Below are 24,359 nucleotides of genomic sequence, written 5' to 3' on the forward strand. Positions count from 1 at the left end.
CCTTGATCAATTTGTCAAATTCCACTTTTTTATAAGGAATGGACCGACTGATACTAAGTTTAATTAGCATTAATTATTTTGGAACTATTTTTTTTTTCTTTTCTCTGACCAGTAAGTACGTTTGAAACGACCGACTTTTCCTACAGCTTATGTAGCCAACTTTCATAGAAATTATATATATTCGGGTAACCATAGGCAACTAATTCCAGCTTTGAAATATCTGAAGATCAAAGTACAATATAAACCGATCTGAGGCTTTGGCCTCAATAATTGATCATAATCATCAAAGAAAGAGATCTATATGGCATTGCAAATGTTACTGTTTCGAATGCTTGTGTTAGTCATGTGCTCAGTCAATGCATTCGCGGGAGCATCGAACGTAATAAGCAGTTCATGTCCACAAGACTGTGGGAATAACGTTAGCATTCCATACCCTTTTGGAATCGGAAAAGATTGCTACGTCGGAGATTGGTTTGAAATAGTCTGCAGAAATGACTCTTATAATGATCCGGGATTTCCAAAAGTACCCTTTTTGAAGAGGTTCGACCTGGAGGTGCTGAAGATTAACATCGTTGCAGGCACAGTTCGCGTCAGCTATCCCATATTTTCGAGCTGTACCAATGTCCCGAACAGCACAAATAATCTGAAGTTAGAGAAAAGTCCTTTCGCCTTCTCGGCCAACGAGAATAGCTTCGTTGGCATGGGTTGCAGCAACTCTGCCTCGTTGCGAATACAGTCCTTGCGCGATGACACGTTGTCATTTAGTGGGTGCACAACCCCTTGCGACAGAGATCCATTCACAAATGGAAGCTCTTGCAACGCCACAAACTGTTGCCAAATTACAATCCGTTTTAATCTCCAAGCATTCAATACAACTATAGAGCCGAAAAGTAGTGAGTACTGCAACTATGCATTTTTGGTTGACCAGAATTGGTTTGAGAACAATTTCACAGAGTTATCAGAGTTATCAACGAATCCAAACATGTCTGTTCCAGTGGTATTGGATTGGGGGATAGACAATACTTCTTTCTATTCTCTTCCCATACGGAAAAACTCGACGGCACTTGAATACAAGAACTCGACCTATTCTTGTTACACACTTGGTTATCCTACTCTTGGGAATGGCACTCAAAACTTGACTAATCGGTGCTGGTGCCGGAGTGGCTACAGAGGAAATCCGTATCTTCTTGGAGGATGTGAAGGTAAATTTATCTTTCGTAACAACCTATATTATTAATTTTCTCCATTTATTTAGTTCTCTGGCCAATTGAGTTTTTTTATTTGTAAGTCAAAATTGTAAAACCAATTTTATAAGCATAGTTATTTTTTGATTGATACTTTACACCATTAGCGTCATATATATGATTTGTGAACGAAATTTAAAAAAAAAAAAAAAAGAGTTTTATTGCAAATTAAATCATATTCTGTAACTGTGTAGCTAGAAAGCGTGTCTTTTTCTATATACAAACACAACATGATCATTTTACAAATCTTTTTATAATTATGTTAATTTAGATCTAAGAGATCAGTTATGAAAACAATTGAAATTCAGATTAAATGGAAAACTCATAATTAAAAAAAGATCTGTTTCTTTTTTATTTTTTATTTTTTATTTTATGAAATGATACTATCACATCGGTAAAATACTTAAATTTATAATTTATACCGTTATTGAAAATTATAAAAGAAGTTAAAAAAAATAAGGAGAAAAATCGTGCATGGAAAACAGAGTACTATAATATCTATATACCGTACACTTGTTTTTATTTTTTTATATAGTATACGGATAATGATTAGTAGAAGAACTCATGATCATAACCTTGACTTTGCAAAGGATTTATACTTATTTGGTGTAAAGATTTTTCAAATCTAATCATCATAACCCCTTTTATGAGGAGGCAAGCCCTCTATCCAAGTGGGATTAAAGTTTCTCAAATTGTTATCTAACTTTAATGACTTCAAGTAGTAGATAGATATAGGAAGTGGGTCTTAGTACTATAATATCTATTACTCATTCAATGTTGTCCTAAATATTTAGAAAATGATAATACCAATCTTTTTTTATTTTTTATTCCTTAATGGTTAAGAAAATTAATTTATTTTTTTAGTTCTTTCTTAATAAGGATGTTTAAAAAATATTTAAAAATAAAAAACAAAAAAAAAATTTACACTAGTATGCATATTTGGAGTGCACATTAGGTGTGCACTCTAGCATTGTCCTAAATATTTATACAGACATCAATAAATATTATAAGGTTTTTCATACTATGTATCTGTTAATGACATGTTTCACAACACTAACCTCACGGATCACTTGCAACGAACAAACAAAAGGGCAACACTGGTTGCCCTGTAGTGTCTCCGATGCCAAAGTCAGTATAGCAATGTGAGAGTAAATGTATATAAAGAAGAAGTGAATCAAGTTGAGTTTTTGTTACGTCATGTAGGGCACTATTTATATAGGTTATTTCCTTGGAGTGATAGAGTTCAATTTACCTTGTGAAATATTTTCCTTTTAAGAGTCTAAGTCTATCGCTTATTAGGAGCTGAGTCGTTTCTCTCTTAGGAGTACGAGTCTCTTCTTCTTAGAAGTCTGGATCTTTTCTTGACTTTATCTCTTTAGCTAAAATTGTGGGGCTTAAATATCCCTTCCGGTATCACTTTTTTTCTTTTACTCGAGACCCTAAAATTCCAACAACACCGTGTGAAGATTTTTTTCCCTCAAGGATATGGCACTAGTTGCTAATTTACAAGCTTGCAAGCACATGTTAAGATGAAATTAAAACCTGGGACTTGGAGTACTCAATCTGTCCAACCATGCAAGAGTCACCTGAAACAATATTAAAAATGGCTGCTTTTGGATGAATCTCGAATTGTTTCCTATTCTTTTTTTTTTTTTTAATATTTTAACAAAAAAAAATTCAATTCAATATTATTAACGAAACACTTCCTTAATCATTAAGTAAAAAGAAAATTGTTGAGATCCAATCGGAACCCAATTGTCGGTGAGACTAGCATTTTTCTTTAGAGAGGTGCTACTCTACCACCTGCAAGTGCCTACTTATTGTGCCACCTAGTGCAAATTATATTTTTTTCCTTTTATTTCAAATATTTTTTAATCATATTTAAATATTTTTTAAAAAAATAAAAAAATATAAATACACTAATAGTTATTTCCTTAACTATTAAGAATTTTTTTTTTAAAAAAATCAAATACATAAACAATCAAAATGATAGAATAAATTGAACAAGCATGATAGCATTATTTTTTTTTTAACAAATTCCATTACAATATTGGCAGATATTGACGAATGTGCAGACCCTCGCCTCAACCATTGTACATATCATACACGCTGTGAAAACACAGAAGGTTCTTTCCGTTGTGTCGCTGCTAAGAACATCAAGCTATTCATAATCATTGGTATGTCTTCCGTCTCTTGTATTGACAAATTGAAGCCACATTCTCATAAATAGTAAAAATAACATTAATTATGCTAATTATAAGGGCTCGTTTGGATAGTGAGATAAGATAAGATAAAATAATTTTAGATAAATTGAATAAAATATTGTTAAAATATTATTTTTTAATATTATTATTTTAAAATTTGAAAAAGTTAAATTATTTCTTATATTTTACGTGGAAATTAAGAAATTATAATGATGAGATGAAATGGGTTGAGATGATTTAAGTATCCAAACGCAGCCTACTGAACTAGACCCTACCACTTTTAGTGAATATTATTTATCCATGATCTCATCCATATTAAATATTTCAACAACTTTCTTCTTATCAATATAGACTACCATTTAATCCGTAAGAAAGCTAACGTCAGCTTCCAATTTATTTCTACGAAGATGGTTAAATGAATGTCTAAAATATAGATATTTTTATATATGAAATTGAGATATGCCCATATCATTTCATCAAGTTGGTTTAATTAATTAATATATATATAATTAGATAGTCAATATCTATGCAGTTTATATATTAAAGTTATCTATATGCATAGCTTATGCATTTATAGTACAGTAAATACTCGGTCCAAGCATTGGTAATGGTCCAATGCCAATGCTCTCTTTTATTCCTCTTTTGGAAAATTGAATAAAAAACGACTTGTAAACCATTCTCAGATTGTTTTTCTGATTTGTTCTTGCTGATTTATAATTATTTCTCACGCGTCTACTGATTTTTTTTTTTTCAGAAATACTTATGCTATATTTTTAAAGAACTCGTAGAATTTAGGGTGTTTATGTTAGTTTTAATCAATAGAGGTTACATATTTGTTGTTAAGTAATGTTAGATATTATTTCATGGTGTGCAAATTATACCTATACTTCATTTTAAAAAAAGTGAGATCCACCAATAAAAAATAAATTTTTCATGTAGGTTCCATGATTTTTCCACCTTCTTAAAAAGAAGCAAGTGAGGCTTGTTAGTTCTCCAACCCGAAAGCTATATTTTGTTTTTTTCAGTTTAATTATCATTCTTCTTTTGGAGTACTTCTAATTCAATTTTATGTGAACCTGCATGCTTTTGGCACAACATAGTACTTCATCAGCTGGCAATATTCTAGCATTCATAGAAATCATTTCTATCTAGTACTACTCAATGTTCCTAATCATCCATTTTATTATTTTACTATTATATAGTACTAGTGCAAGGAGTAATCTTTCTATTTCATTGAGTCAAATATATAGGTGTTAGCGCAAGCCTTGGTGTCTTATTTCTGATTTTCGGTGGATGGTGGTCATACAAAGTGATAAAGAAAAAGATGAGGATTAAACGCAAGGAGAAGTTTTTCAAACGAAATGGTGGACTACTGCTAGAGCAACTACTATCTACAAACAACAAAGACAAAGTTGAGAACACCAAATTGTTTAATTCAAAAGAATTGGAGAAGGCCACTGATCGTTTTAGTGCAGATAGAATAATTGGACATGGTGGACAAGGCACTGTTTACAAAGGTATGTTGGCTGATGGAAGAATTGTTGCAATAAAAAAGTCCAACGTAATTGATGAAGTGAAACTTCAAGAATTCGTAAATGAAGTCGTGATTCTTTCACAAATTAATCACAGGAATGTGGTTAAGCTGCTTGGCTGTTGTTTGGAAATAGAAGTTCCGCTTCTAGTTTATGAATTCATTCCTAATGGAACTCTTGCCCAATATCTCAATGGCCAAAATGAGGAGTTTCCACCAACATGGGATATGCGTTTACGAATTGCTATAGAAGTTGCAGGGGCTCTTTTCTACTTGCATTCAGTAGCTTCTTCACCAATTTACCATCGCGACATTAAGTCTACAAACATCCTCTTAGATGACAAGTATAGAGCAAAAGTAGCAGATTTCGGAATTTCAAGATCTGTTGCTATCGATCAAACTCATCTAAGCACACTAGTACTTGGAACTTTTGGATATGTAGACCCTGAGTATTTTTGGTCAGGTCAGTTTACAGATAAGAGTGACGTTTATAGTTTTGGTGTTGTTCTTGTTGAGCTCTTGACTGGAGAAAATGCTATCTCATCATCAAGAACCAGAGATATCAAAAGTTTAGCTGCATTTTTCGTTAGTTCGATGGAAGGGAACAATTTATTTGACATCCTTGATAATCGAGTCTTGAATGAAGTAGAAAAAGAAAAAATCATTGCGGTTGCAAACCTTGCAAAAAGATGCTTGAACTTGAACGGAAAGGATCGACCTTCAATGAGAGAAGTTGCAAGGGAATTGGAGGCCAACCAAATGTCGCCAAAAGTTTCTAACCTTCAAGAGAAATATGGAGAGATTGAAGATGTCGGAACTAAAATATCCAAGGAATGTGATGTTGTTTCTATATCAACAACATCAGGTATGGATGGTATATTCGCGACCTCATCTTCAGATTCACAGCCATTTTTAGTATCTTCTTAATCATCAAGTGATGTTACACCTCACCTTGATTTGTGTTGTATTTTTTGTTCAATTTCATCTTGTAAGCTCTATAATTTGCAGTTTTCATTATTTAACAAAGATAATCTTATAAATGGTAGTATAAAGCATAAACGTCCACTAATTTTCTTTTCAGTTTCATACGCATCTATTTTTATACTTGAATAAAATGGTTCCTCAAGCTGCTCTACGATCTGATCTCCGCTGAGAGGGAAAAAAAAAAGAAGATCAAAGAACTAAAACATATCCTCCATATTATATTACCCTCTGGGTTTCTACTACTGTTTAGAGTTTGCAGCAAAAGAAGAAATCAACTCCTCTTTATAGTGATCTTTAATAGCCACCTTCGGCTTTTTTGACCTTTTAAATCTTGCCAAATCATGAAGATTGTCAACCTGCTAAAAGCAACAAAACCCTTGGCGTAATGGGCTTCACAAATTTAGACCATTTTCTTCATGCTCAAAGGATCAAAGAAAGTTTCAAGATTCATGAATAGCTAAAAAATTAAGCTATTTGGTCTATAAAGAAGACCATCAAGCTGCTCAGGTGACCATTGATCGCTTGAATGTTTATCTACCATTACAAGGTCTATTGCTTAATTTGGTGTCGTGCAGTTTTTTCACTTCTTTTTCGTTCTCTCAAGGTCAAACCCTCAAGAAACCACAAATTAGCTAAAAGAGCCAACACCACTATATATTTTCCCCAGTGACTGACTACACCAAATGGAACTCGCTTCTCGAGAATGACAAGGGTCTATCGCTTCTCGAGACCAAGGTTGTTGGGCCATCTAAACCCCTTGTGAATGGGTATCTGGAACAATTAAATCAAATCCACAAAAATCATCAAATAACCTTGATGAGAGGAGTGAAGCAACTAACTCTTAGCAACTCTCTCTCTCCATGTTATGGTCAATTGCCATGGGCATGATCTTTCTAGTTGCCTGCTAAGTCAGCTAAATCTAAATTTGAAGAACCGGATTAGGAAAAGATGCAGAGAAATAAAACTAAATATAAATTCTCACAGGTTATAACATGGATGCATTATTTAATAACATCTATCTCACAAGTCACTAAGAGAATTGATGTTGCTTTACATGAAGCAATATGATTTTTTGGCATTATCAGCAACAAACTATTTCTGCTGAGACTTGAGTTGCTTCACCCTCTCTTCAGTAGCCCTCAGCGCTTTTCCGTAAATGCTTATTAGCTAAAAATTATAGCAATTCAGAACTTCAGAATTTGATTTTCAAGAGACCTAAAAACTTCCAATCATATTGGAAAATCATTAGAATTACCATTTCACACCAATGTAATAATGCACTGGACACAGATTTAGGAAGAATAAATTGCAATAGCATGTCAGTCATATAATACAAAACAGACTCGATTCTTTTATTTTGTAACCACTTTTTCATTAGTGGAAATTTTTTCTTAGTCACAAATCTCAATGCGTTTTCCTTATGAAAACAGGCTATACATGTCTACAATGCAAATGTATTATCAGCAACAACAAAGACACAGCACTTTAGCAATCTCTGATTCCAAGAAATTACTCGTAAGTAATAGAATTGCAAATGTATATTAAATTCGTCTCAACATCACCAAACGGAACCCAATGCTCACAAGTCTATTATTCCTTCCAATATTTCCCTAAATAATCCACTAGAAAACTTTTTCTTTTGCAAAATCAAATATTTCTTATTTCATCTTCTAATCCATTATGTTATCTACTGCTACACGTACTAACATTCCATGCTTCTTACATTGTGCTCCAAAATAAGAGCCTATCCCTGCAATACATATCATCAAGAAGTATAAGATTCAGAGATAGAAAATATTAGGAGGAAAAAATTAACCAAAGCAATATGCTTGTCTATCTCAACCATATATTAAGTTCAATCATGTAGTGAGGACCATCACAATAACGAGTAATTACAACATGACAATCTTTAAGTAGATCTACGTACAAGATATTCTAACCTAGTTGAATAAAGAAATTATAGGTAATCTAACCAATTTATCCCCTCAATAAATAAATATATTCATATAGTAAACTTGAAGAAACAAAATTAAGATGGAACTTGCCCCGTTCAGGATGGAATGGATCATTAGGCGACTTGTTATCTGCAAACTCCGTTTCAAAACTCAAGAATATATTCATATATGTCATTGCATATATATCTGCGTATACAAGCCATAACCCACCATTGTATGAAGAATTTGTATGACAAGATGCAACTCCATCAGGTCCTATTTAGTCCATCTTTGACGGTCTTCAAATGCAATATATGTAATTAAACTGAATTATGAAGTAAAACTTTGAACAAGTAAAACTGGATGAGAAGAATATTATTGTAATTTTAAAAAAATTTAAAGATAAAATTGATTAGAATTACATATACAATCTCCATTTAAAGACTGTACATAATATTGTTCTTTAACTAATGTGAAGAAAAAATTATCTACATTAAATTAGCAAAACAAATTTTATCTACAAGATGAGCTACAGTAATTTCAAAACTCAAGTCATAATTTTTTTTTTTTTTTTTATAACAACGGATCTCATTCCCTTCATTGAAAGATGTCATACAAATTTGATTTCAAACAACAAGTCAATTACAAACGTTAGTAGAATCTCAATACACTATTGTGACTGACATAGTCTAGTTCAGACGGCTTATCTCTAAAGATCGAAATCTAAGAGATAGCACAATTATGTTCCCGACAGAGTTTGCAGTAACCAAACATAAAACTCCATACCCAACCAGACGGAGTATGGAGAAACCAAACCCCAACATCACCGACTAAGCGGAGGGGGGACAACACCCTTTGGACCTAAGTCCAAAGGGACAAACATTTTTGGGTTTTTTTGTTTTCTTGAAAATAAAGATAAGGCATAAATAAATTACATTGAGAAAACACTATAAAAAGGAAAAAATAGTGCACAAAAACGCCTCAGAAGGGAAAACCGACGGTCGATCTTGGAAGATCCAGAGTCGCCAGTTCGGGAGCAGCCGAGCGTTGCAACGGCGAAGAGCTCCTTGGTGGCGCGTGAGGGAGACGCGCTGACGAGCTCCAGAATTTTTGTTCCGCGTGTGCAGGCTACGCTCCACTCCGGTTGGGGCTGTGTTCGGTGGGCGTGTAGATCAGCGGCTGGGCAACCTCCTGGTGGGGCGCATGTTGACTATAGGGACCCGAAAGATCACAAACGGCGATTCTCCCTTTATTTGGCCTGGAAAAACAAAAAAATAAAAACAAATATACAAAAAGAAACCAGAAAGGGGGAGGGAAGAGTGAGGGAGGAAGGAGCCGAAGCTCCCATGTGGCGCCCCCAACCCCCCTTAAATAAAAACACGGGTATCGAGACGCCCGGATGATGACAACACGGTCACGCATCCCGACGTAAGTGTCAAGTGTGTGTACATGCAACAGTATATGAAAATAACGCAGCGGATTAGTCAACTAAGTACCAGAATTTAAATACAATCTAAACATCAGTAGAGGTTTAAATAGTAGTTTTACAGTCATCCAAAAATAAAGTTTAATACATGTCCCAAATAACAAATGAGTGATCTCAAATCACTCCTCGGGCGGAGCCGTCTCCTTAGGCTCGCCCTCATCCTCCTCTGCATCAAAATCTGCGTTACCAAACACGGTACCGCAGGTAAGTATAACCCAAACAATCATCAGGAATAAAAATGCATTTAATGCAACCAACATGCATGCATATGATAAAATACGCATTATGTCCAAAACATCATTTTTCCCGAAAATGAACATTTACAACACACGCCAAAATCTCAGTTGGCCCAAAAATATCCATAACACATTTTCCTAGAAAATGGTTTACACAAAATCCAACGCACTTTATTTTCTCAGAAAATAGTCCATTTTTACGTATGCACCATGATCTCCCCTATGGGTCATCCACACACCCTGGCTTCGTAGCGATGCTCAGTTCCACGCCCAGCGCGTACGTGGCCAAGCATCCTCTACGCAACGAGCGATGCCCAGTTCCGCGCCCAGCGCGTATGTGGCCAAGCGTCCTCTAGTCCCCGCCAGCAAAGGACCACGGAGTCGGCACGAGATCATCTCTTCCGATCCCACCGTCTCCCAGCGACAATCCAAGGGACGTCACTTAGTATATTACGCTCCCGAGTGACTGAGGAGCTCCACCGAGATAATGCCCCATCTCGTCTTGGGGTCGTGATACACACGCACCCAGTAAATCATTACATATGAAAACCCAATTTCCAACACACACATGAATATGAATGCAATACACGAAAAAACTCAGTTTTCCATTATAAACATGATCATGCATGAAATCATGAGATGTACATGTACCAACACGATTCAACAACAATCAATAACCAATCCCAACAAATCCAATCAAACAACTCCATTCACCAATCCATCCGACCCTCGAACTCCTCGGACTCAGTCCGGTAAAACCAATCAACAGTTTAAATACAGTGTAATGTGTTAGTGTAAAAATATATTAAATTCACAAGAATTCTTTGGAAAATACTTACAGTGCTATATAATAATTTCTGGAGGATCACGGAGGCGCAAGAAGTGAAAATGCAGCTGCAGAACAGTGCAAAATGCACTGTGGCCGTGGGTCACAGATACCCACTTTTCAACGGGTGCAAACGAAGACCCGAGATTGATAGGGCAGGGCCTAGGGATGTCGGTGAAGCTAGTGGTGGTGGTGGTTGGCCGTGGGTGGCTGCGCAAAGGGTGGTTTAAGGCCAAAAATACCCAAAACGGAAATGGAGTTGGATGTGCTTCACCGGTGACGGATCGGAGGTGGGGTTGGGTCCACTGGGTTGCTTGGAGGTCGATGATGATGTCGTGAAGAAATGGCGGCCAATGGTGGCGCGACGGCGGCGTAGCGGCACAAGAGGTGCCGCGGCTTCAATGGGCTCGTGGTGGCTAACAGCGGCGCAAGGGAGGCTGAGATTGGAGGGGTGGCATCGCCGGCGGTTGGGGAAGCTAGGGAGCCAGGCGATGTCGGTCACCGCCGGCTCACGACGGTGCTAGGGGCGAAGGAAGAATCGAACGAAGAGAAAGGGTGGGTTGGCGTCGCACACGGGAAGAACCAGAAGAAGAAAAAAAAGAAAAGAAAGAAAAGAAAGGAAGAAAAGAAAAAGGAAGGAAAAAGAAAAGAGGAAAAGAAAAATGTAGGAAAAGAAACGAGATTCAATCCTCACATCTTGGGTCACAAAAATGATCCAACGGAAACGATTTTAAAACAGCAAGTGAAATAAAATATTTCAAGCACGATGATTATAATTAAAATAAATAATTAAACCCGATAATAAATTAATTTAATTTGAGAATAAATTTAAACATACAACAATAATTAATTTAAGGAAAGCACTCAAAAAATAATTTTCGTAAACTAAAAATTATAAAAATAACTCAAATAAAAATTAATAATTATGAAACAAGAGAATAAATTTTTAAATCAATAAAATTAATTCCTTCATTAAAAATACACTAAAATATAAGGTGTTACATCCCACCCCTTGAGCCGGTCAGAAAGTTGCGGGAGGTTTCGAGAAAAGCGGATGGTTTAGAGAGAATCCGTTTATCGCTTGTCAACTTCATAGGCTTCAAAACTCAAGTCATATTTGAATTGAACTGTAGCTCAATCAAATCGAATATTTATCATTTTCTGAGGTCACTTTGCACGCCTCCCTTTCGCTTTCCTTCCCGCGGCCATGTCTCCTTGTTACCTCCCTATCTCCATCATCTATCTCTTTCTTCCCTCCCTATCTCCGGCGGCTCTATCTCCTTCATCCCTCCCTATCTCCCGCACAGCTCCTTTCTCGTAGCTCTGGGCAACTCTTATCTCCTTTCCCGCAGCTCTTGGCAGCTCGTGTCGCAGCCCCCTGGCCACAGCTCCTCGTGTCACAGAAGCGCACTTACGAGACAGACAGACACATTCACACACACACACACACTCACAGCTCGATAACAAGAGAGAGGACCATCGTCCACAAGGCCCAAGGCCTAAGCCTGAAAGCAACAGAAACCCGAGTCTGAGATCGGAGGCAGAGACTCCGTCCTTTCACAGATCGGACCAAAACCGTGAGTTGTTTTCCCACATTTGCCACACTCTGCTTCTTTCTCTGCCTTCTCGGATCTGCTTACTCGTGCATGGTTGAAATGTAGCTCTAAATTCAAATCTTCGATGCCTCGATCCGTGCGGTGTCGTTTGGTTGCTTGTTATTTTGCCCTCTTTGATTTCTCCCTCTCTCCGAATTTGCCTTTTCGTGCACTCGGTTCCATTTTCTGGTTCTTCATTGCTGCTTCGATTAGAAATTGTAATTTATTTGTTTGTTTGTTTGTTTCAGTGTAAGAGTTCTATTTGAACTCTATGTTCCACTCACTCATATCTGATAGAGTTTTAAATAGTTGTTAGAGTTATAATGGGATTTAAACTCCTAAGAGATAAGATTAACTCTTATCTCTAATTATAGTTTGACTCAAAGACTTAGATTTCGTGATGGCCAAAAATCTATAAATAGGACTGAGGGGTTAAAGGGTTCTCACCTACAACATTAGAGTGCCTCTAGCCATCGGGAGACACTAGTAAGGCCAAGTTGCTAGGGTGATCCTTCTCTCATAGCCAGATTCATTTCTTCATCAAACAGATGGAGAAAAGTACGTCTTTTACTATTATTGTTTATTATTGTGGATCATACAAAATCAAAGATCTATTTATTAATGTTCATGTTAAAATATCTAACATGTGGTATTAGACCTTCAGGTTATAGATTTTTTATGATCTCAATGAAATATACAGTAAACATGTGCTTTCATATATTATGAATTTATCATATTGCGAAAGATTAAAAACATTGATTTTACAATCTAGACCCGGACCAGTTATATTATATTATAATATTATTTAAAAAAAATCTGGAATTTATTTTCTGTTATATATACATGTTATTATGGGTATTAAATTAAATTTTATGCATGTCATCATTGTTAAAGACATGTATTAATTTTTATTAACATGTTATTGTTGGTATTAAATTAAATTTTATGCATGTTATCATTGTTAAAGACATGCATTAATTTTTATTAACATGTTATTGTTGGTATAAAATTGAATTTTATACATGTTATTATTGTTAAGGACATGTATTAAATTTATTAACATATTATTATATACATGTATTGATTAGATTTTATGCATATTATTAAATACATGTATGAATTGTTTATTTTGACTATTATTATGTCATGCATATTTTATCCAATATAGGGCAAATGATTTACTTCAGAAATTAAGAAAATATTGGTTGCCCAAAGGTACAAGATTTTCTTAATTTTTATGATAAATCATTAAACCCATGGTAAGGTGGATATAATGGAGTGAACAATTTGTGTGTCAAGATTTACTCCCAAAGGAGGGTCTTGATGATACTTCTAGTTCATCCATCAAAATTAAAGATTGGAGGGAACAATTTGTATATCAGAGTTTACTCCCAAAGGAGAACTCTGATGATACAACTAGTTCATCCACAGAATTTAATACTGGTGAGAACATTTTGTGTATTAAGATCTACTCCCAAATGAGGGTCTTGATGACACTATTAGTTTATCCATAATTATTTAAATTCTGATTATTATTTATAAGTGTCTAACTCAAAGCATTATGTGATAAAATTTTCTTGCAGTAAGCGTACCTACATCACTACACTCACAAACTTCATCTGTTCCTGTTTTGACTGGCTCTAATTTTTCTGACTGGATTGAGAGAGTTAGGTTCACCTTGGGAGTCCTTGACTTGGACTCATCACTTACAAGTCCAAAACCACCACCCATCACTGAGAATAGTAACAAAGATCAGAAAGAGTCATTTAAACAATGGGAGAGATCAAATAGGCTAAGTTTGATGTTCATGAAAATGACCATAGCCGAAAATATAAAAAATTCACTCCCTAGTGTTGAGGAAGCCCAAATTTTTTTGAAAAATGCTGATGAGAGGTTTAGGTCCGCAGATAAATCTTTAGCAGGAACACTTATGGCTAGACTTACCACCATGAAATATGATGGTGCTAAAAGAATGCAAGAGCATATCCTTGAAATGACCAATATTGCCGCTAGATTACAAACCCTAGGAATGAAAGTTTAGGAGTCCTTCATTGTTCAGTTTATCCTGAACTCATTGCCACCTCAGTATGGTCCATTCCAGATGCATTATAATTCTATTAAAGACAAATGGAATGTGAATGAATTGGCAAGTATGGTAGTTCAAGAAGAAGTGAGACTGAAACAACAAGGACATTACTCTGCTAATTTTGTGACCAAAGAAGCCGGGAAGAAAAAGCATCATTATGGCAAAATGAAACGAACTGGACCACCAAAAGGAAAGCAGCCTGGAAAAGTTAATCAGGTTCAGCATAACAGTAGCAAATGCTACTTTTGTGGGAAGCATGGACACATGAAAGCTGAGTGTCCGAAACGTAAGACTTGGTTTGAAAAGAAAGGTAAGTCACTTGCCTTTGTATGTTTTGAATCAAACCTTGTAAATGTTCCCACTAACTCTTGGTGGTTAGATTCAGGTGCTAATGTTCATGTTTCTATAACCATGCAGGGATACCTTACAAGCCAAACACCAAGCCCCAGTGAATGATTTATCTTTATGGGAAACGATAATAAGGCTGAAGTTTTAGCCATAGGAACTTTTCGTTTAATTTTGAGTACCGGTCAATATTTAGACCTTCATAACATAGTATATGTGCCTTCTGTGAGGAGTAATTTGATTTCCTTATCCAGACTAGATACTGATGGTTATTCTTTTTCGTTCCATAATGGTAGTTTCAATTTGTTTCGAAACGATTTATCTATTGGTTCTGGGTTTCTTTCCGATGGTCTTTATCGACTTTGCCTCGATAATACATTTATTAAAAATACCTATACTCAGTACCATGAAACATGAAACATGTATTGGAACTAAAAGAAACATTATGAATGAAAATTCCTATGACTTGTGGCATAAAAGATTGGGGCATATCTCTAAAGAACGGTTACAGAGATTAGTAAAAGAAGGGATATTTCCGCATCTTGATTTTACTAATCTTGAAGTGTGTGTGGATTGCATTAAAGGAAAGCAAACCAAACATACTAAGAAAGGTGCCACAAGAAGTAAATGGCTTCTTGAAATAATTCACACCGATATATGTGAACCATTCTCCACTGAATGTTTTGGTGGAGAAAAATATTTTATCACCTTTATTGATGATTTTTCACGATTTGGATATATCTACCTACTACATGAGAAATCTCAAGCTGTTTCAGTACGTGAGGTATTTCTCATGGAGGTGGAAAGGCAGTTAGATAGAAAAATGAAAATCATCAGGTCGGATCGAGGTGTAGAATATTATGGAAAGTATGATGAATCGAGCCGTAACCCTGGCCCATTCGCCAAACTTCTTGAACAGCGTGGCATTGTTGCACAATATACGATGCCCGAGACGCCATAGCAGAACGGTGTTGCTGAAAGGCGTAATCGGACCTTATTGGATATGGTCAGAAGTATGGTAAGCAATACTACCTTACCCAAATCACTATGGGGTGAAGCTATTAAGACGGCAATGTATATCTTAAACCGAGTTCCTAGTAAGTCAGTTCCAAAAACTCCTTTCGAGTTATGGACTGGTAGGACACCAAGTTTAAGGCACATGCATGTTTGGGGTTGCCCAGCTGAAGGGAGACTTTACAATCCACATGAAAGAAAATTGGATCTTAGAACTGTAAGCGGGTACTTTATTGGGTACCCAGAGAGATCCAAAGAGTATAAGTTTTACTGTCCTAATCACAGTCTGAGAATAGTGAAAACAGGGAATGCCAAATTCATTGAATTTGGTGATATGAGTGGGAGAGAATTGAACCCAGAGATGTGATAATTGAGGAAGTACGGATAGATGTCCCTATACCTACATCCTCAGAAAGGATAATAGTTCCTCTAATTGATCATCACGATGATACATTGGAACATGTAAATGATTATCCATCTCAGAATGATAATATCACTGATGAACCAAGTTCGGAGTCACCAGAACAGGTTGTCTTACGCAGGTTTCAGAAAGATCGAAGACCTGCTGTTTCAACAGACTATGTGGTGTATCTCCAGGAATCTAAATTTGACATTGGGACAAGTAAAGATTCACTAACATTTTCACAAGCTATACAGGGAAATGATTCTAGTAAATGGATCGATGCCATGAAAGAAGAATTAAAATCCATGGATCAAAATCAAGTCTGAGATCTCGTTGAATTGCCTGAAGGGAGTAAAAGAGTCGGGTGTAAATGGGTCTTTAAGACCAAACGCGACTCAAAAGGCAATATTGAACGATATAAGGCCAGACTTGTTGCCAAGGGTTTCACTAAGAAAGAAGGCATTGATTACAAAGAGACATTTTCTCCAGTATCTAAAAAGGACTCTTTCAGGATCATTATGGCATTGGTGGCTCATTATGATTTAGAGTTACACTAGATGGATGTGAAAACGGCATTTTTAAATGGAAGTTTGGATGAAGAGGTCTACATGGAGCAGCCAGAAGGCTGCTCAGAAAAGGGCAAAGATCACCTAGTATGTAAGCTTAAGAAATCAATATACGGGCTTAAGCAAGCTTCCCGACAATGGTACTTAAAGTTCAATGATACCATTACTGCTTTTGGATTTAAAGAAAACATTGTTGGTCGATGTATATACCTAAAGGTCAGTAGGAGTAAGTTCATAATTTTGATTCTGTATGTTGATGATATCTTGTTAGCTAGCAGTGATCTTGGCTTACTTTATGAAACCAAGGGTTTTCTTTCTAAGAACTTTGAAATGAAAGATATGGGTGAGGCATCTTTTGTGATCGGAATCGAAATTTTTCGAGATAAAAAACAAGGACTGTTGGGATTGTCTCAGAAAAGTTACATGGAAAGAGTTCTTGAGAAATTTGGCATGAAAAGTTGTTCATCACTGGACACTCCACTATCAAAAGGTGATAAGTTTAGCCTATCTCAATGTTCTAAAAATGAGTGGGAGCGCAAAGAGATGGCAAAAATCCCCTATGCATCAGTCGTGGGGAGCTTGATATATGCACAGATTTGCACGAGGCCAGATATTAGTTTTGCAATTGGCATGCTTGGGCGCTACCAAAGTAACCCAGGGATATCTCATTGGAAAGCAGCAAAGAGAGTATTGCGATATTTGCAAGGAACTAAGGATTACCAGCTTACCTTTAGAAGAACTGACATTTTGGAGGTAACTGGATACTCAGACTTTGATTTTGCTGGTTGCTCTGATAGCAGGAAATCCACTTCAGGTTATGTTTTCCTGCTGGCTGGTGGAGCGATCTCATGGAGAAGTATGAAACAAACAATCACTGCTTCATCTACAATGGAGGCTGAGTTTGTGGCATGCTTTGAGGCCACAATACATGGTTTATGGCTGAGGAACTTTATTTCAGGGCTTGGAGTTATCGACTCTATAGCCAGGCCGCTGAGAATTTATTGTGATAATTCCTTTGCAGTATTTTTTTTCCAAGAACGATAAGTATTCTAAAGGTGCCAAGCACATGGAGCTCAAATACCTAAACGTTAAGGAGGAAGTACAGAAACAAACAGTGTCCATAGAACATATTAGTACTATGCTTATGATAGCAGACCCATTAACAAAGGGTCTAGTAGCAAAGTTATTTAAGGAACATGTTGATAGAATGGGTCTTATGATATGAACATGTTAATGAGCTTGTAAATGTTTTGAATTCTATTTTGACACTTAATGATATCTATTATGGTTATTTTGTTTCTGTTTTCTTATCTTTCCATTTTATATGTACATTAAATGATGTGGATGAATGATGACAAGATAATGTCAACAATAGATATGAATTGGAACCCAAGGCATTATAGCATTAGCCTTAATTATCCCAATCAAAGATCATGTTAAATTAAGTTATTGATGTTGTGGTACATGAAAGGGAATTTGTTGATTATATAAAAGAGGACCACCATGACTCGCATTAGTATCTAGTTTGACATTGATATTACGAAACTCATGAAATGTAAATTAAGCTATGAAAAATTTCAGGAAATGAATTTGCGCAGTATAGTTAATTTCCTGTAATAAACTAATGAACGGAAAATATCATTTATGGGCGCATGGGCCAAGTGGTAGAATGTAATAGTTCTATTTGAACTCTATGTCCCACTCACCCATATCTGATAGAATTTTAAATAGTTGTTAGAGTTATAATGGGATTTAAACTCTTAAGAGATAAGATTAACTCTTATCTCTAATTATAGTCTGACTCAAAGACTTAGATTTCATGATGGCCAGAAATCTATAAATAGGACTGAGGGGTTAAAGGGTTTTCACCTACAACATTAGAGTGCCTCTAGCCATCGGGAGACACTAATGAGGCCAAGTTGCTAGGGTGATCCTTCTCTCATAGCCAGATTCATTTCTTCATCAAACAGATGGAAAAAGGTATGTCTTTTACTATTATTGTTTATTATTGTGGATCATACAAAATCAAAAATCCATTTATTAATGTTCATGTTAAAATATCTAACATCGAGCTTTGTTTCGCTCCCGTGGAAATGTAGGATAATTTGTCATTTTTGAAATCGAAAGAGCACTTTATTTTCCCTTAGTTATAAACATTGAACATGAAAAAGATGCTTTTTTATTCGATCTTTTTGTTCTTGGACCGCTTTTTTTTTTTTTTTAATTGGAAAATCAGCGCCAGGTCAGATTTAGCTCATTCTCTGGTCAATCTGGACTTTTGCAAAGAACAAAAATCACTGATTAGCGGGGATTAACGCAGCAATTTGCTCTAGTTGAGTTTAGTGCTCTGTGTGTACACGTATATATGTTGTGTGTATTTCATAGCAGTTAAGATTCAAGCAAAAGTTTAAAGCTATGAATTTTGACGTCCGCGTGAATTAGATAATTAATTATTTATAGTTCGAGTCAGCAGATGACTGATCTCTTTTCTTGATTGAATCTAGAATTGGTGAAATATTGGCTTTAATGATAGAAGAATATCCTAGTCGCTTATATGCTATTAGTGCTTCTCATTTACCTTGCTAAGACTGAAAAATTATGAATTCTTCCTGATTTGTCTCCCAATTTCTGAAATTGGTGCTTCTTAGTCAGTGATTCTATATTGGGCTCGTGAGATCCTAAATATGGATTGAGCAAACGCCAATACCTGCCTCTACGAGGATTCTTTGTATCGTTTTGTAGTGCTTGAGTGCCTATCTTTCACTTGGGAAACCCCTTCTTTCTCCGGGAATTTTCACATCCAATTTAAGGTTTGCTTCTTGTATGGACAATTGTCTGTGCTCCCTTCCTGCATTCTTCCTTCATTAAAATTTTCGCTTATATTTGGTTGGTCCTGAAGCTTTCTCTTGTTATCTGCTAATTATTTGTAGTTACCATTACATATGTTTCCTTCTCTAAATATCTTAGCATATGGCTCCAATGATGGCATGAAATCTTTGAGACCTGATTGTCCAATTTGATGACAACTATAAGCATATTTTCTGAGGATGCCTTCCAATTAATGACTATTATTTTTTCCAGGATGAAATATGGGTCGCTAGAAACCAAAAGTTTAGCCACATATTTCATTAATTCAATGGAAGAAAACAATTTGTTTGATATTCGTGATAATCGAGTTTTGAAGGAAGCTAAGAAAGAAGAGATTATTGCAGTCGCCAACCTTGTGAAAAGGTGCTTGAACTTGAATGGAAAGAAACGACCTACGATGAAAGAGGTTGCAAAAGAGTTGAAGGCAGTACTGCAAATCTCACGAAAAGCCTCTAACCTTCACCAAAACTTTGAAGAGGTCGTACTCAAGAATGAAATGTTCGATCAGTATGATGTTTCTACATCAACAATTGCAGGTATGGACAGCGGCATAGCCTCATGTTTAGATGCTGAACCATTATTATCGTCTTAAATATTATCACTGAACATGGATTGTATATGATATTATATCTGATGGTGGAATGAGGCATGCAAACATATACGCCTTTTATGGTCTCTGCTCCGCTGAGCAGCTCTTCACTGCCTTCTGGTTTTCCACATGATTACAGCTTCAGAATTATTAATACTAGTAAAGCAAAAAAAAAAGGAACCTTTTTTATGTCCTTTATACGAGCATTAACAAAGCAAACATACTCTTCAAACTCAAACCAAAAGTTCCACGCTATTATAAATACTATCAGTTGGTTCTTCTATAAATAGAGCTCATTTTGATGTAAAGATAAGACGCTGTAATACAATTTAATTAGTTCTCTCGATCAGTTTGTCCTCATTCCTTTTTTCTCTCCCCCCAACTCCATTATTTCTTTAAGAGTCCCGCTCCCAAGCGGTCTGGCTGCTTTTCTTAATATAACAGCCTTCTACACATCAGCTGCCACATCAAAAATTACATCAAACTTACAATACACTCATGCACATGGTAAAACACTAAAATCAAAAGCGGAAGAAGCCGAGGCTGAAGCAGAGCACTGCTGTCACCCACCACATTTTTCGTCGCATTACATAAATTCACAGACTTTCCCAGGTTGAATCTGGTTTTTCCTGCATTGATGTTAATGGGAACTCATATTAAGGAATCAAAATCTTAATTCTAGAGCCGGTATGTTTGGAATAACAAAGACTATCAACACCGAGGACTAACTTTTGCAAAACAAGTAAAAGGAGTGCAGGATGTACCTCCCTTGACCTCGCCGACTGCTTTTCTTTGCTCCTGGAGCTGTTGCTAAAAAGAAGGGTGTCTTTGGTTGTTGAGATCTTCTCAACTCATTGATGAAATCTACTATTTTTTTAATTTGTTATAAAAAAGATAAACTTATCTCCACTAACTTCATACATTTAAACACATATCTTCACCTATTTATATTCAAATATATTTAAATAAGAATTACAAAATATCATTATTCATAAATTAATTTAAATTATCTAAAATTATTTCAACATTCAAATGTAGCAAATATATGTATATATATATATATATACACACAAAAAGTAGGACAAAAACTCAAATGGAAGATTACCCTGACACTTATGCATTGGTAGTGGTTTATGCATCTTCATATGCAAAATCATCTTTTTTAAAGAATGATTTTGCATATAAAAAAAAATTTTCACATTAATTTATGCATCTTTAAACTAAATAATAATTTTTTTTTTGTTTCCTAAAATTATTATTTTTTATATATATTTTACAATTAACATCCACTTTGTATTATCAACTTAATACAAATTTTATGTATTAAAATAATCTTAATATAAATTCTACAAAGTTGATTTTAATGAATATAAGAGAGAAAAAAATAGTAAAATAATATTTAAAGAATAAATAATGCTTCTTCAAATTTGAAGAAGTACTATTTATAACTATACAAAAATTTAGAGATACATAAATTAATATAAAGACATATTTTTCAAATTTAAAAATAAAAATAAAGATAAAGAAGTAACTATCAATACTTTAGAAGTCACCCAATAGCTTATGTTTACAAAAGGGAAGACTTTTTCAACGAGAGATCAGATTATAGGCTGATATAATTATTCGGTCAGGCTTTAGTAGGGTCGTGTAGTGCGTACTTTGGGTTATTAAACTTTTGCAAGTCATCGATCTTTTCATTTTAAAAAAAGAAAATATTACTCGTTAATTTTTATTGCTAATTTTTACTATTATGAGTTTTTTACATTTTTTTATTATTATTTTTTACTCAATGATTAAGTAAATATTTTTTATTTTTTAAAATATATTTAAATATATTAAAAAATACATAAAAAAAATAAATTGATTCCAAAATCACTAGCGGGAGCCTCAAATGGAGCTCCCAACAGTGGGAGTAGTACGGCTTTTTAAAAAGAGTTTTGCTACATAATCTCTATCACATTCTATATTTTATAATTTTTTTAAAATTTTTAAATTTTTTTTGAATTTATTTTTTTGAATTTATTTTTTTAAATTATTTATTTATTATTCATATAATAAATATTTAATAAAAAAATAATAAAAATATAAAATAGGAAGAGATTGTGAAGATTTATTTTTCTAAAAAATCTTTGTGTTTGTTGATTAAAAAAAGAAATAATTAATGAAGTATTCTTTTGCTTTTTTTACACGGGGCCGCGTGTTCAGAACAGTACGTACACTACTTTTCCTCTCAACCTCTGGATTTCATAAAGTCCAAAAAAAAATATCATAAAAAATAAGAAAATGCTACATGTCCCGGGGCTCAGTTGGGAGCTCCAGTTGCGTTGTACTATTTATTTTAATTTTTTTATCTAAATATTTTTAATAATTTTAAATATTTTAAAAAATAAAATAAAAATTATAATATTATTAAAAAATATTTTTTTAATTATAAAATAGAATAAAAAATAATATTTATTTTACTTCGTGAGTAAGGAATTATTTTTTAATATTTTTGTTTACTTTATGATTAAAGAAGTGTTTTTTAATGATATTTTAAATTTATTTTAATTTTTAAAAATATTTAAAAGTGTAAAAAAATCTATCTAAAAAATAAATTAAAAAAATACACATAAAAAAGTACATTCTAAGCCCAACGGGAGCCACCAGTGAGACTGTAGCATGTCCATTTTAAATATTTTATAAAATCATAATATTATTAAAAAATATTTTCTTAATCATGAAGTAAAATAAAAAAATATAAAAAAAGTCTTCAACAGTGGTATGGTCAATTTTCAGATAATCTTGGGATATCTGGAGAATCATAGCCAAAATATTTGTAAGGGTAATTAGTCGAAGTCTCTGAGGATGCTTCTGAGTTATTATCTTCTTCAGAATCATTTTCTAGAAATTTCTTTAACGATTCAACTAAATCCCTTTTTGAAAGTCATATTTTTTATAATTTTTTATTTTATTTCGTGATTAAGAAAATATTTTTTAATACATATTTTTTTACTTTCTGATTAAGAAAGTATTTTTTTAATAATATTTTAAATTTATTTTATTTTTTTAAAATATTTTAAAATATTAAAAGATCTATATAAAAAATTATTTAAACAAAATACATATAAAATAATACTACAGCCCCCTAAAAAATAATAATGTTTTGATTTTCTTTTTCACGAGGGCCGATCATAGAAATAATACTCTTTTCTTCTTAACTACTAGCCATGAAAAAGATTGTACGTTCTAAACTCTCGATTCTCGAAGGTCGCTCGATTGTAGAGTGCATGCACCTCATACACACACTTAGGTGTCGTTTGAATTCGAAAATAAGTTGAGATGAATTGTAAATAATAGTGAGATGAGTTATAAATAATAGTGAGATTTATGAATTAAAATTACTGAATAGTAATAAATAGTAGTGAAATGAGTTAAGATGAGTTGAGATGAATTGAGAATACAAACGAAGCCATTAAATATATAGATATTTATCAATTAATATTAAGTAAAAATACATGATTTTAGTGATCTGATATCCCGTACGTACGTTTGTGGCTCTTTGACCTCTGTATACCTAGGTATGATCTCATGCATAATAAAAGCCTCGTTTATAATAATTTTAGCCAACAGAAAAGTACTTTCAAAGTAAGATTGTTTTGGTAGATGCATGGCATTGGCCTGACTTCTCAATTGATTATTTGGTGAAAGAAATTATAAATCATTCAGGTTTTTAGTGGGGGCCGACGTACGTGTATATACTTTTTCTATACACAATTATGAAATAATAAACCATGCAATATGCAGTACTCCAAACAATAACATCATGTACATGTCCTACGTAAGTCCTAGCACGCATTTCATGCATGGGTATCCTCTTTTTCTTGGCAGTTGCATGATGCCATGATATATTCTAAATTATAAACTGCTATATGTACTTTCATGTTTTCCTATCAAACATCAAGTACTCTCAAACAAACACGAAACTTTTGTTTATTTTCTCGGGAGGAATCAGCAACACGTATTCTGTGAATTAATAATTCTATCTCTAAATTCATGATCGACTAGTTCTAATTACGGGAATATATATATTATAATTGAACACGACAGATGTCATTAATTGAGACGTGCAGATCATATATATTAGAAAAATAATTAAATAAATAAACTAATTTGGTTTGATCTGCAGATATGTTTCGTTGTCTAAATTCAAAAGTCTTCGAATATATTTGATTGAAGTGAAGAAGAAACTGATTCATATGACGTCATTTGTTTCATAGTCCTTTTATTGTAATAAAAGTCTGATTAGGAGGAAAAAACCAAAGCAATATGCTTGTCTATCTCAACCATATATTAAGTTCAATCATGTAGTGAGGACCATCACAATAACGAGTAATCACAACATGACAATCTTTAAGTAGATCTACGTACAAGATATTCTAACCTAGTTGAATAAAGAAATTATATAT

The 24,359-nt window shown here is 34.2% G+C and overlaps 1 protein-coding gene and 1 non-coding gene across 2 annotated transcripts; both read left to right on the forward strand.

Moving 5' to 3' along the window:
- Window positions 1-288: 288 nt before the first annotated feature.
- On the forward strand, window positions 289-5,919 carry LOC109014992 (putative wall-associated receptor kinase-like 11). Its single transcript, XM_035695106.1, has 2 exons — window positions 289-1,202; window positions 4,684-5,919. Exons 1-2 carry the CDS (start codon window positions 302-304, stop codon window positions 5,904-5,906), a joined length of 2,124 nt encoding a protein of 707 aa, XP_035550999.1. The 5' UTR covers window positions 289-301; the 3' UTR covers window positions 5,907-5,919.
- A 13,510-nt stretch (window positions 5,920-19,429) lies between these two features.
- LOC118349821 lies at window positions 19,430-19,503 on the forward strand. Its single transcript, XR_004802734.1, has one exon. It is a non-coding gene; the product is annotated as a small nucleolar RNA R66 (small nucleolar RNA).
- The last annotated feature ends 4,856 nt before the right edge of the window (window positions 19,504-24,359 follow it).

The sequence above is a fragment of the Juglans regia genome, chromosome 10 (genome assembly GCF_001411555.2).
Source record: "Juglans regia cultivar Chandler chromosome 10, Walnut 2.0, whole genome shotgun sequence".
In the NCBI taxonomy this organism is placed as follows: domain Eukaryota; kingdom Viridiplantae; phylum Streptophyta; class Magnoliopsida; order Fagales; family Juglandaceae; genus Juglans; species Juglans regia.